The sequence below is a fragment of the Schistocerca gregaria genome, chromosome 4, assembly GCF_023897955.1.
Source record: "Schistocerca gregaria isolate iqSchGreg1 chromosome 4, iqSchGreg1.2, whole genome shotgun sequence".
NCBI classification, from domain to species: domain Eukaryota; kingdom Metazoa; phylum Arthropoda; class Insecta; order Orthoptera; family Acrididae; genus Schistocerca; species Schistocerca gregaria.
In genome coordinates, this window is record NC_064923.1 from 99,012,787 (window position 1) to 99,027,282 (window position 14,496).

Here is a 14,496-nt window from a genome sequence, read left to right on the forward strand (position 1 = left end):
TTTTATCGCAGATATTAGCATATTTCGCAATTACATTATGAGTATAGAAATATTACAATCGTAAATACATCGAGAATATTATTACAGAAAATATTACAATAATAACCAACGTCCTTTACACAGAATTAAATAACATTTTTTGTTAAACAATTACAGTACATTCGAATTGCTTCATAGTGACGTACATAGTACAATTAAATGTCATTTCACTTTATTAATAGTGTGTGTGCTGCCAGGGAACGTTACAGCTCCTAGAAGCAATATATTGCTTCTTCTATGTATTTCGCGCAAAGGCCATAAAGAAAAAGTTACAGAGATTAAAGACCATATGTTGGAATCCGGCCTCGAGCATGGATGTGTGTGATGTCCTCAGGTTAGTTAGGTTTAAGTAGTTCTAAGTTTTGTGGGACTGATGACCTCAGAACTTAAGTCCCATAGTGTTCAGAGCCATTTGAACCATTTGATTAAAGACCACATGGTGGCTTACAGGCAATCGTTCTTCCGTATGCAAACAGTGACAGTGGTACACAAAGTAAGGTAACTTGTAAGGTAAATTGTAAGGTAACTTGTAAGGTAATTTGTAAGGTAACTTGTAAGGTAACTTGTAGAGTATGGACGTAGATGCAGATACAGAACAGGAGGCAGCACGCAACCACCGTCAGATCATCTGCTGCTACTAAGACGGCGTTCCTGGACATGGTGCCCACCACTGGTGGGGAGGATCTCATGCCAGTGAAACGCCGGTGTTCTGTGACGTTTCGGACGGGAAACTATCATCAAGTCACCACACTCGCCCGGATGCCGAGGACACCCGGTTGCGCGTGTTCTACCACTCTGAAAGTAGCTGCTACAGCCGTGTTATGCTTGCCTACTCCCCTATCGCTTGCTTATTCTCAATTCGCTGTCTTCCTTTGTTATTATTTTTGTTTCTGTAGTTTTATATTTGCAGCAGGAATATATTTATTTTTTATATATTTTGTGCTATCAAAGAGATGAATGTAGTAATCAGGTTCAAAATGATGTAGTTGCGGTAGTTATTCGGAGATGAAGAGGCTTGCACAGGTTAGAGTAGTGTGGAAAGCTGCATCAACAAGTCTTCGAGCTGAAAGTCATAACAACAATAATATTGTTATGATGATGTCAGCTTTTAAATAGTCTGCTGTTCCTTGCCCATTTCGTTAGTTTCAAAAAACGAGTCTCCGTGATGTAAATACACAGTAAAGGTAGAATACCTAAACTCTTAAATAGGGCCTCACAGGAGTTTCTACTCTAGCTTTATATGTTTTATGAGTCTAATGACCTTTTTTCCGAAAGCGTCCTTAGCTGCTGACAAATTACCCCAGAATATGACGCCATAATTAAGATGGGAAAGACAGCAGGGATAACATGTACTCTTAATTTTTTTTCATGTCGTCTATGTAATGTTAACAGAATCTTCCGTTGGTTCTTGGTAGAACAACGTTATAATAAATGAAAAACACCAGTTTTTGCTTTTATTCTAGAACAAAAGAAAACTGGTGCTTTTCATTTATTATGATGTCTGTATTTTAAATAACATTTAAGCTGATTCTGTTCACATTTTCCATCAAAAACCCAGTACCGGAATTAATAAGTATGCTCAATGAGACGGTTAGTAATACATCTAGATTTCAAATTGACGTGGTAGGCACACAGCCGGTATTATAGGAAGCCATTACAATCGGTTTCATCTTTCACAAATTAGGAACAATTGTGTCTCTGTGGAAACTCTGCTGCACACTAGCCGTATTGCAGCGGCAAAAGAAAACACCCAGAGCTATCACAGGAATGTTTAATACGTGAGTGAATCACTAAGGGATCCTCCTCAGTGATCCACATTTATTTTATTTCCATTTTATGCTAAAAACAAAGCCTTATTCCAAAAGCAAACAAAAGTTGGGCGAGTCATTATCAAAAAGACGTGATGTACGCAGACATGGCTCTACATATGGCAACAATCTAGACTCCGCTTTTACATTGAATAAAACTTTAGACGGTAGTTTTTACTTTCTCTGGGATCACGTCAATAAATCTTTACCAGTGATACAGATGTCTATAAAAATACGACAGTTTCATCTCATACACCAAGCGCTAATAGAGAAGTGTTTATGAAATCGAAAGATTTTTGTACTTGCTTTGGACAAACATTTTATACGACATAAAGTAATCTCCAGACATAGAGTAATAATTACGTTTAAAACATCTGTATAAATGTATTAGAGGTAAACCCCACCTTGCCAGTAGCATATTGTGTAGTCCTGTTGTATTAATTTTGCGACAAAACCTTCAATACCGATATATATATACAGGGTGTTGCAAAAATGACCGGTATATTTGAAACGGCAATACTAACTAAAAGAGCAGCGATAGAAATACACCGTTTGTTGCAATATGCTTGGGACAACAGTACATTTTCAGGCAGACAAACTTTCGAAATTACAGTAGTTACAATTGTCAACAACAGATGGCGCTGCGGTCTGGGAAACACTATAGTACGATATTTTCCACATATCCACCATGCGTAGCAATAATATGGCGTAGTCTCTGAATGTAATTACCCGAAACCTTTGACAACGTGTCTGGCGGAATGGCTTCACATGCAGATGAGATGTACTGCTTCAGCTGTTCAATTGTTTCTGGATTCTGGCGGTACACCTGGTCTTTCAAGTGTCCCCACAGAAAGAAGTCACACGGGTTCATGTCTGGCGAATAGGGAGGCCAATCCACGCCACCTCCTGTATGTTTCGGATAGCCCAAAGCAATCACACGATCATCGAAATATTCATTCAGGAAATTAAAGACGTCGGCCGTGCGATGTGGCCGGGCACCATCTTGCATAACCCACGAGGTGTTCGCAGTGTCGTCTAAGGCAATTTGTACCGCCACAAATTCACGAAGAGTGTCCAGATAGCGTGATGCAGTAATCGTTTCGGATCTGAAAAATGGGGCAATCATTCCTTTGGAAGAAATGGCGGCCCAAACCAGTACTTTTTGAGGATGCAGGGACGATGGGACTGCAACATGGGGCTTTTCCGTTCCCCATATGCGCCAGTTCTGTTTATTGACGAAGCCGTCCAGGTAAAAATAAGCTTCGTCAGTAAACCAAATGCTGCCCACATGCATATCGCCGTCATCAATCCTGTGCACTATATCGTTAGCGAATGTCTCTCGTGCAGCAATGGTAGCGGCGCTGAGGGGTTGCCGCGTTTCAATTTTGTATGGATAGAGGTGTAAACTCTGGCGCATGAGACGACACGTGGACGTTGGCGTCATTTGGACCGCAGCTGCAACACGGCGAACGGAAACCGGAGGCCGCTGTTGGATCACCTGCTGCACAAGCTCCGCGTTGCCCTCTGTGGTTGCCGTACGCGGTCGCCCTACCTTTCCAGCACGTTCATCCATCACGTTCCCAGTCCGTTGAAATTTTTCAAACAGATCCTTTATTGTATCGCTTTTCGGTCCTTTGGTTACATTAAACCTCCGTTGAAAACTTCGTCTTGTTGCAACAACTCTGTGTTCTAGGTGGTGGAAATCCAACACCAGAAAAATCCTCTGTTCTAAGGAATAAACCATGTAGTCCAGAGCACACTTGCACGTTGTGAACAGCACACGCTTACAGCAGAAAGACGACGTACAGAATGGCGCACCCACAGACTGCGTTGTCTTCTATATCTTTCACATCACTTGCAGCGCCATCTGTTGTTGAAAATTGTAACTACTGTAATTTCGAAAGTTTGTCCGCCTGAAAATGTACTGTTGTCCTAAGCATATTGCAGCAAACGGTGTATTTCTATCGCTGCTCGTTTGGTTTTTATTGCCGTTTCAAATATACCGGTCATTTTTTAAACACCCTGTATTCACTATTATGACTAACGTGACCACGTACGTTACAACAAATGTTGACTACTGTTTAATCTGGAGACCACTTCCACAACAGTGCCACACAAGTGTTACAGAAATAGCAGTCACACTCTTTCTTTCTCTCAGGCGAAAGATCTTCAGTACAATCCAAATGTTATTACCACCATTTTTTCAGCCACACGTAAGATCCAGTTCCCGCAACGGAGCCATGCATCCAATACATCCGCAGAAGTTCCGGACACTGAAGGGCTTGAAATAAGGTGTTGATCCAATGGCTGTCGTGAATCTGGAGAAAATGATTCGGAATTTCAAATTAAAAATACGGGTTATTTTAGTGTGCAACCTGGTAGAGAGAGAAAACGAAGTGAGTCGATGTCAGTGGAAGCAGTGGCATCAGCAGTGCAGGAGTAGACGGGTGGTGGTGTGCAAAGGTGAAGTGCACGGAGAATTGCCCGAATGTTGGACATACTCGTGAGCACGGTGCCTAAAATCCTACGAAACATCCTTCTTTGAGTTTCATTCAAAATTACCCTTGTGTACGAGTTGCTTCCTTTTTGACCTGCCAGCAAGAGAGACCTTTACTTTAGAATTTCTTTCTGGCATGGAAGTGGACAGTAGAACTTGGAACTATTTAAACCTAACTAACCTAAGGACATCAGAAACCTCCATGCCTGAGGCAGGATTCGAAGCTGCGACCGTAGCGGTCGCGCGGTCCCAGACCTTAGCGCCTAGAACTGCTCGGCCACTCTGGCCGGCTTTAGTGTACAGACGAAGCCCACTTCCATCTGACAGGATATGCCAATACACAGTAGATGGGCAACGGAATATCCGCTCGCAGGTCAGTACCACTTCATCCTTAAAAGATCACTGTGCGGTGCGGGTTTGCGGCACCATTTATCATAAGCCGATAATTTTTCGAATATACAGGTGCTTCCTGTCTTCTTACCTTTACCGTCACTGGTAAGCGCTATGAGTGCCTTTTGCACAACCACGTCATTCCCGCTCTCCGGCAGCGTGGATGGGATCATTTTTGTGCAATATGGCGCACCTCCGCACACTTCAAATCCAGTTAAGCAGCTGCTGAAGTGCCATTTCGGAAGTGCTACAATTATCAGCTGCCATTTCCCTGCAGCCTGGCCGTCCCGATCACCTGATCTTAGTCTGTGTGAATTCTAGCTGTGGAGCTATCTGAAAGATGTTGTGTTCAGTGTTCCGATTGCAAACTTAGCTGTAATGAAGGGGCGCATTGCGCAACACATTCTGAAAGTGACCCTGGAAACGCTCCGATCAGTTGCGGTACATGCTGTTTCTCGATTTCAACTTGTTGCAGAAAACGATGGACAGAATATTGAACATATTTTGCGCCAGTCACACGGAAATTAATACTCCGATTAGATTTTAATTGATGCTTTTATGTGGTTTTTGGTCTCAGAGCAATTAAAACCCGATGTGATTGATACTTTTTCTGTGGTTTTTGGCCTCAGGACAATTAAAAATCGATGCAAGCGATGCTTTTTTGCGGTTTTTGGTCTCACGACAGTTAAAAATCGACTTTTCCCATCCGACGTAATATGACCTTCCCATGGTGGATTGACTTACTTAACTAACAGTATCACACCTGTGGACTTACACAACTAACAGCATCACACCTGTACAGCCATGCACACTGAGTAGTACAGTATGTTTAACGTCAAACGTAGATCTTAGGCATCGTTGTATGATTCATTTGTCATTTGTAGTCGACCACGATTAAATTATGATGCTTACAGCACTACCTATTGCTACATTTTGTAACTATCTATTTTTCTTCTGCCATAAGTTTCCTCCTTCTCCAATAATATTCCGTTGTAATTTCACGTCATTCTGACCAGTTTTATTTAATCGTGTCTGAGCTACATCTGTAATTCATTAATACGCTATATATACTAGATTACAAACACAAGTAAATGATAGTTATACATTCATGATCTTCACATATTGTAAGTCGTCATTATTGTCTAAAGCAAGGCTCATATCTCTCTCCAGTGTTCGGCACACTTCACTGCAGCGTCGTTGGCCAACCACAGGTCTTGGAAAGTGCATGGGGAGAGCAAAGATGAACAGGTCAGTAGGTGTGTCATGGTTTGTTTTCCTTCACATTGGCAGGGCTCTTCTTCGGCGTATCCCCACTTGATCAGGTTATCCTGTGATCTTCCCATTTGATATCTAAGTCTATTTAGGCTCTTCCAGACTCTCCATTCCAATTGTGATCCAGCAGGAAGTTTTTCTTTAATGTTCCAATTTTCAGACTGCCTTTATCCAATTTCTGTTTGCACATTGATTCTCTAGTTGTAGACTGACTTTCTTTCGGTTAGTGGACGTTCAACTTTTATGAAGTCTTTCCTAGATTTAAGTCTTGCCTCCGCTGACTGATGTGCGTACAGGGGATGTCTTCTATCTTCGCACTGCCTGCATCGTTCGGCCATCGCCAACGTTTGCCGTCTGATCTGGGGGGGGGGGGGGGGGAGGGGGGGGCTATTCCAGAACACATATAAAGGCTTCAGGCATCCCGTGATTAATCGACATGAGTCATTCAGTGCTGCGTCTAGCTTCTGAGCATCTGTCGATCTTCTCCATACGGGGCATGCATGTTCAGCTGGAGCAAAGCACAATGCCAGGGATGATGCACGGAGAATTTCAGGGTTTGCTCCCCAGTGTGAGTTGATAAGTTTACGGATTATGCCGTTCCGTGTGTTGACTTTCGCTCTAGTTTTTTCTACGTGTTTCTTGTAAGACAATGTTCGATCTAACGTGACTCCAAGATAAACTGGGTTTGGACAGTGTTGAAGTTTAACTGAGTTCCATTCCAATTGTAATTCCCTGTTTGCTTCCTTGTTGTTTAGATGAAATAAACAAGTCTGCGTCTTTGCTGGATTAGGTCGAAGCTGGTTCCTGTTATAATATTCAGTTAGTACTTGTAAGGCATCTGTTAGGTTTCTTTCAATCTGTTTGATTGATCTAGACTGGCATGCAATGGCTACACCATCAGCATAGATAAAGCTTGTTGTCGTCGGTCCAACTGGTTGGTCATTTGTATACAGATTAAACAGTACGGGGGGACAAAACATTACCTTGTGGGAGCCCGTTCTTCTGGTTCCTCCAGCGACTTCTTTGTTCTTGAAATTCTACATAGTATCTTCTGTTGGAGATCAGTGATCTCACAACTTCAGTAAGGTGGTAGTTTCCCATCATTTTGAAAATTTTTCCCAGGCTAATTTTGTGGTTTATCGTGTCATAAGCTGCTGATAAGTCGACAAACACCACGCCAGTTTTTTCTCCCTTCTCAAAACCGTCCTCTATGTATTGTTAGGCAGAGGACCTGGCCAGTGCAAGATTTACCTGGTCTGAATTCTGCTTGTTGTGGAATGATTTGCCTTTCTAGTTGTGGTGCTATTTTATTCAAGATAAGACGTTCATATAGCTTGAAAGGGCAGCACAGCAGCGATATTGGACGATAGTTCTTAGCATCATCTCTTGGTTTACCTGGCTTTGGGATAGCTACTACCTTGGCCTTCAACCATAGCTTATTCTGTATAATTTCATTAATGACGTCATCGGGACCCGCGGCCTTCCTGGGTTTCAAGGAACTGATAGCAGCTTCCAGTTCTGTTGAAGTTAAGTATGGCTCAGGTGGTATTTCAGTCACTTGTGGCCTCTTATGTGAGGTGGCAGTCTTACTGTTCCTGGTTGGTTTACCATTCAAAAGGAGCTGATGTGCGATTTGATTAGCTGTTACGGAAACCTGATCCTTGGGGGCTGCCGGGTCGCTGGACAATCGTTTTATGAGGTTCCAAACTCTTCTGCTACTGTGCTTCATGTCAAGACTCTCCAACGTATGTTTCCAGGACTCTGTCTTTGCTTATAGTTTCAATTAGCTCATCCCCAAGTTTTATGGTTTCTTCACTGAAAGGGTCCATGCTGTACTGCTCCAGGTATTCGTTATATATTTGTTTCATGTCGTTGGAAACTCCAGGAATGTAGAGTGTTCTGCAGTCTCGAGGTATGCTGAGTCTTGCTGATCTTTTAACAGCTTGGACGAACTTTCCGTAGTTTTCAGTGTTTGATAGTAAATTTACGATTTCCAAGTCTAAAGTGTCCGCAAATTTTTTCCAGTTGGTCCTTTTGAAGTTAAACGTATTTAAAGGGTGCTTTTTGTGATAGTATTACTGGTCTAAACTTTAGCATGATTCGTCTGTGTTGGGTCTTTGGGATAGGGTTGAGAACGAATTTGTTGCATGACCCGGACAAGGTTTTGGAAACAAATATGAGGTCTGGGTTATACCCTCTCTTCCATCTTGCACTGTTGAATGACACAGGCTGTTTCTAATCATGGATGAGATTCAGCTCGTGTTCTTCTGCCCAGCTTTCCAGTAGTTATCCATCCTCATTTATGTCTTGATAGCCCCACACTTTATTGTGACAGTTAAAGTCTCCCATTATTAGCTGTGGGTGACAGACACGTTGGCTGAAAGTAAACCTTTCCACCGGTGGTTTATGTATTGATGACACCGTAATGCTGCTTCCGATAGTAACAGAAATGATTTCCGTGTTGTTAACGGTGTAAACGTGAATGTTGGATACTTTGATTTCAGGCCGAATAAACAGAGCACTTCCATATTGGTCGTGAGAGCACTCCTTCACCAAGGTCATCCCAGGAATATTTGGACAGCGATGTGATGGCCCTCTATGTGTCTCCTGGAGGCACAGGACGTCGCAGGAATGAAGTTTACATGTGTTCGATATAAGTTCTTCTTTTTCAGATGATATGCCCTCGATGTTGAGAGATATGACTGTCAAACATGGCTCTGAAAAGGGCCTTTTCTTCGTTTTAGATTCTGAATACATGTCGTTTTAGACGTAGCTCAGTGTGTGGAAGGATCTGCCGTTGCCCAGAGGACGCCCGACTGTAAATGTATAATCTTCTAGGAGGCTCCTTCCTTGTCCCCCATTATGACCAGTGGTTAATTATAACCACCGTGACATGATTACTATGCAATTCACAGTCAAGTGCTTGGAAGAGGGTTCATTGAACCAGTTGCAAGCTATTTCCCTACCGTTCCACATTCGAAGAGCGCCCGGGAAAACGAACACTTAAATCTCTCTGATGTGGGATCTGATTTCTCTTATTTTATTGTTATAATCATTCCTCTGTAAATAGATGGGAGCCAAAAAAATATTTTCACACTCTGAAGAGAAAGTTGGTGACTGAAATTTCACGAGAAGATCCTGCCACAACGAAAATCGCCTTTGTTTCAATACTTACTACTACGTATCATATCAGCAGCACTGTCTTACGTATTTCGCCATAGTACAAAACGTGCTGCTCTTCTTCGAACTTTTTCGATGTCCCCCGTCAGTCTCATCTGATGCGGGCCGCACACCGCACGGCGGTACTCCAGAAGAGAGAGAACAAGCAGGCAGTCACTTTAGTAGACCTGTTGCACGTTTCAGTATTCTGCCAATAAATCGTAGTCTTTGGTTTGCTTTGGGCAGGACATATTTGTGCTATCGTTCCAACTTAAGTTATTCGTAACTGCAGTCCCTAAGTATGTAACTGAATCTCCAGCCTTTAGATTTGTGTGACCTCCCTTTGGTACTCATGTGCATGTTCCCCATTAGAGCCAATTGCCACTTTTCGCATCATACAGAGATCTGGTTTAAATCGTTTTGCAATTTGCTTTGGTCATCTGGAGACTTTATAAGACGGTAAATGACAGCATCACCTGTAAACAATCTAAGAGTGCTTCTCAGATTGTCTCCTAAATCGTTTACGTAGAATAGGAGAAGAAGACGCCCTTTAACACTTCCTTGATGAATACCAGGTATTAGTTCTGTTTCAGTCGTTGACTTCCCGTCAATTACTACGAACTGTGACCATTTTGATAGGAAATCACGAATCCAGTAGTACAACTGAGAAGATAGTCCACACGCAAGCAGTTTGATTAGAAGTCTCTTGTGACATACGGTGACAAAGTCCTCCTGGAAACCTAGAAATATGGAATTAATTTGACATCCCCCAACAATATCATGCAGTACTTCATGAGAATAAAGAAGAGCTAGTCCTTTATTACAGCAAAGATATTTCCTGAATCCGTGTTGGATGTTTGTCAATAAATAGTTTTCTTCTTGATAAAATGTTCGAATATAGTTTATGTTCCAAAATCCTACTGCAAATCGACTTTAGCGATACGGGTATGTAATTCACTGCATTACTCCTTTTTGCTTTATTGGATATTGGTGTAACTTGCGGAACTATCCAGTCTTTACATACGGATCTTCCAAAGCGCATCGGCTACATATGATTGCTAAGTATGGAGCTGAAACATCCTGGCAGATTAAAACTTTGTGCCGGACCGAGACTCGGGACCTTTGCCTTTCGCGGGAAAGTGCTCTACCATCTGAGCTACCCAAACACGACTCACGGGCCGTCCTCACAGCTTCACTTCTGCCAGCGCCTCGTCTCCTACCTTCCAAACTTCACAGAAGCTCTCCTGCGAAACTTGCAGAACTAGCACTCCTGGAAGAAAGGATATTACGGAGATATGACTTAACCACAGCCTGGAGAATGTTTCCAGAAAGATTTTCACTCTGCAGCAGAGTGTGCTCTGAAATGAAACTTCCTGGCACATTAAAACTGTGTGCCGGACCGAGACTTGAACTCGCAGGAAAGCTTCAGTCCGCCCCTGGTGGCAGTGTGGTCAGCGCGACGGAATGTCATACCTAACGGCCCGGGTTCGATTACCGACTGGGTCGGAGATTTTTCTCCTCTCAGGGACTGGGTGTTGTCCTTATCATCATTATTTCATACCCATCGACACGCAAGTCGCCAAAGTGGCATCAACTCGAAAGACTTGCACCAGGCGAATGGTCTACCCGACGGGAGGCCGAAGCCACACAACAGGAGAGCTTCTGTGAAGTTTGGAAGGTAGGAGACGAGATATTGGCAGAAGTGAAGCTGTGAGGTCGGGGCCTGAGTCGTTCTTGGGCAGCTCAGACGTTAGAGCACTCACCCGCGAAAGGGAAAGGTCCCTAGTCCGAGTCTCCCAGTTTTAATATGCCAGGAAGTTTCATATCGGCGCACACTCCGCTGCAGAGTGAAAATCTCATTCTGGAAATAGGGAGCTGTTTTATCGGCATATCCTGACAGCCACCGAGTGGTATACAATCCGCACCGGAGGCCTTGCCTTTATTAAGTGCTAGAAGAGTTCGTGTCTAGTTCCGTCCGCCCTGCTGGTTTCTCACGCAGACCGCCGTGAAGTGGGAAGCACATAAAACGTGCTGTATCAGTTGATGCTAGAGTGAGCAAAGCTGTTCGTATCGCAGCGGGCCACAATAGCCACGCTGAGTGGCCGGTTATCATTAAGCCGAGATTCCATAATTGTAGCTGCACGATTTTAATATAGTTCGCTCAGCTCTGAACTTCTGTATTTGAGCTGCCAATGGCTCGCTGCCTCATCGCACCCACCTCCACTACCCAGCTCTGCACCGAAACGAGCCTTGCATCCTCAGTCCACTTCAGGTGTTCCCAACAGTAACACGCGACAGCTTCGCCTAGTCCGAGGTGCTCTTTCCGAAGAACCAGGCCCGAAGTAACTCCCTTTTGTCACATTCATTTATGTAAGATGCAAGTGGATTTCCCCATTTGTGGTCCACGTCGTCTGTCTACACTCCTGGAAATTGAAATAAGAACACCGTGAATTCATTGTCCCAGGAAGGGGAAACTTTATTGACACATTTCTGGGGTCAGATACATCACATGATCACACTCACAGAACCACAGGCACATAGACACAGGCAACAGAGCATGCACAATGTCGGCACTAGTACAGTGTATATCCACCTTTCGCAGCGATGCAGGCTGCTATTCTCCCATGGAGACGATCGTAGAGATGCTGGATGTAGTCCTGTGGACGGCTTGCCATGCCATTTCCACCTGGCGCCTCAGTTGGACCAGCGTTCGTGCTGGACGTACAGACCGCGTGATACGACGCTTCATCTAGTCCCAAACATGCTCAATGGGGGACAGATCCGGAGATCTTGCTGACCAGAGTAGTTGACTTACACCTTCTAGAGCACGTTGGGTGGCACGGATACACGCGGACGTGCATTGTCCTGTTGGAACAGCAAGTTCCCTTGCCGGTCTAGGAATGGTAGAACGATGGGTTCGATGACGGTTTGGATGTACCGTGCACTATTCAGTGTCCCCTCGACGATCACCAGAGGTGTACGGCCAGTGTAGGAGATCGCTCCCCACACCATGATGCCGGGTGTTGGCCCTGTGTGCCTCACACGTTTGCAGTCCTGATTGTGGCGCTCACCTGCACGGCGCCAAACACGCATACGACCATCATTGGCACCAAGGCAGAAGCGACTCTCATCGCTGAAGACGACACGTCTTCGTTCGTTCCTCCATTCACGCCTGTCGCGACACCACTGGAGGCGGGCTGCACGATGTTGGGGCGTGAGCGGATGACGGCCTAACGGTGTGCGGGACCGTAGCCCAGCTTCATGGAGACGGTTGCGAATGGTCCTCGCCGATACCCCAGGAGCAACAGTGTCCCTAATTTGCTGGGAAGTGGCGGTACGGTCCCCTACGGCACTGCGTAGGATCCTACGGTCTTGGCGTGCATCCGTGCGTCGCTGCGGTCCGGTCCCAGGTCGACGGGCACGTGCACCTTCCGCCGACCACTGGCGACAACATCGATGTACTGTGGAGACCTCACGCCCCACGTGTTGAGCAATTCGGCGGTACGTCCACCCGGCCTCCCGCATGCCCACTATACGCCCTCGCTCGAAGTCCGTCAACTGCACATACGGTTCACGTCCACGCTGTCGCGGCATGCTACCAGTGTTAAAAAGTGCGATGGAGCTCCGTATGCCACGGCAAACTGGCTGACACTGATGGCGGCGGTGCACAAATGCTGCGCAGCTAGCGCCATTCGACGGCCAACACCGCGGTTCCTGGTGTGTCCGCTGTGGCGTACGTGTGATCATTGCTTGTACAGCCCTCTCGCGGTGTCCGGAGCAATTATGGTGGGTCTGACACACCGGTGTCAATGTGTTCTTTTTTTCCATTTCCAGGAGTGTATATAACTCCGTATGAGCCCTAACATGCGCTATGTATGTTGGCTGCAACACAATCGTTCTGCAGTCAGCTTCAAATGCCGGTTCTCCCTCAATACTGTATCTCGAAAAAAAACGTCGTCTTCCCTCCAACGATTCCCACTTGAGTTCCTGAAGCATCTGCGTAACAGTTACGTATTGTTCGAACCTACCAGTAACAAATCTAGCAGTCCACCTGTATTGCTTCGATGTCTTCTTTCAATCTGGCATGGTATGGATCCCAAAAACTCGAGCAGTATGAAGAATAGGTCGCACCAGCGTCCTACATGCGGTCTCCTTTACAGGTGAAACAGTCTTTCCTAAAATTCAAGCAATAGAGTGAGGTCCAGCACATGCCTTTCCTTCCGCCAGCTGCCAGGCACAAGGCACCATGATCTAGGCACTGAGCACCAGGCACCAAGCACTACACAGCAAGCACCAGGTACCAAGCACCAGGCACCATGCACCAGGCACCAAGCACCAAGAACAAGGCATTGTGCACCAGCTGCCAGGGACCAGGCACCATGCACTGGGCACTGAGCACCAGGCACCATCACTATGCAGCAAACACCAGGTACTGAGCACCAGGCACCAAGCACCAGGCACCAAGTACCAAGAACAAGAGACTGTGCACCAGCCGCCAGGCACCAGGCACCATGAACTGGGCACTGAGCACCAGGCACCAAGCACTACACAGCAAGCACCAAGTACCGAGCACCAGGCACTGTGCACCAGGCATCAAGCACCAAAAACAAGGCACTGTGCACCAGTTGCCAGGCACCAGGCACCATGCTCTAGGCACTGAGCACCAGGCATCAAGCAACTAGAACAAGACACCATGCACCAGCTGCCAGGCACCAGGCACCATGCACTAGGCACTGAGCACCAGGCACCATCACTATGCAGGAAGCACCAGGTACTGAGCACCAGGCACCAAGCACCAGGCACCAAACCCCAAGAACAGGAGACTGTGCACCAGCTGCCAGGTACCAGGCACCATGAACTAGGCACTGAGCACCAGGCACCAAGAACTACACAGCAAGCACCAGGTACCGAGCACCAGGCACTGTGCACCAGGCATCAAGCACCAAGAACAAGGCACCGTGCACCAGCTGCCAGGCACCAGGCACCATGCTCTAGACACTGAGCACCAGGCATCAAGCAACTAGAACAAGACACCGTGCACCAGCTGCCAGGCACCAGGCACCATGCACTAGGCACTGAGCACCAGGCACCAACACTATGCAACATGCACCAGGTACTGAGCACCAGGTACCAAGCACTACACAGCAAGCAACAGGTACTGAGCACCAGGCACCAAGCACCAGGCACCAAGCACAAGGAACAAGGCACTGTGCACTAGACGCTAGGCACCATGCACTAGGCACCCAGCACCAGCCACCAAGCAGGAGGCAGCAAGCTCCAAGCACCAGGCACCGAGTATCAGGCACCAAGCACCAGTCACGAAACAACAAG

The 14,496-nt window shown here is 45.8% G+C and overlaps 1 protein-coding gene across 1 annotated transcript; it reads left to right on the forward strand.

The window, feature by feature from the left end:
• Positions 1–621: 621 nt before the first annotated feature.
• On the forward strand, positions 622–13,825 carry LOC126267617 (uncharacterized). The gene is made up of 2 exons (XM_049972916.1): positions 622–732; positions 13,421–13,825. The coding sequence occupies exons 1-2, from the start codon at positions 622–624 to the stop codon at positions 13,823–13,825; spliced, it is 516 nt and encodes a 171-aa protein (XP_049828873.1).
• Positions 13,826–14,496: the final 671 nt, after the last annotated feature.

Coding starts and splice junctions, on each gene's coding strand:
- LOC126267617 (XM_049972916.1), top strand. CDS start 622: ATGCAGATACAGAACAGGAGGCAGCACGCAACCACCGTCAGATCATCT. Junction 733..13,420: donor GTGGGGAGGATCTCATGCCA/GTGAAACGCCGG, acceptor ACCATGATCTAG/GCACTGAGCACCAGGCACCA.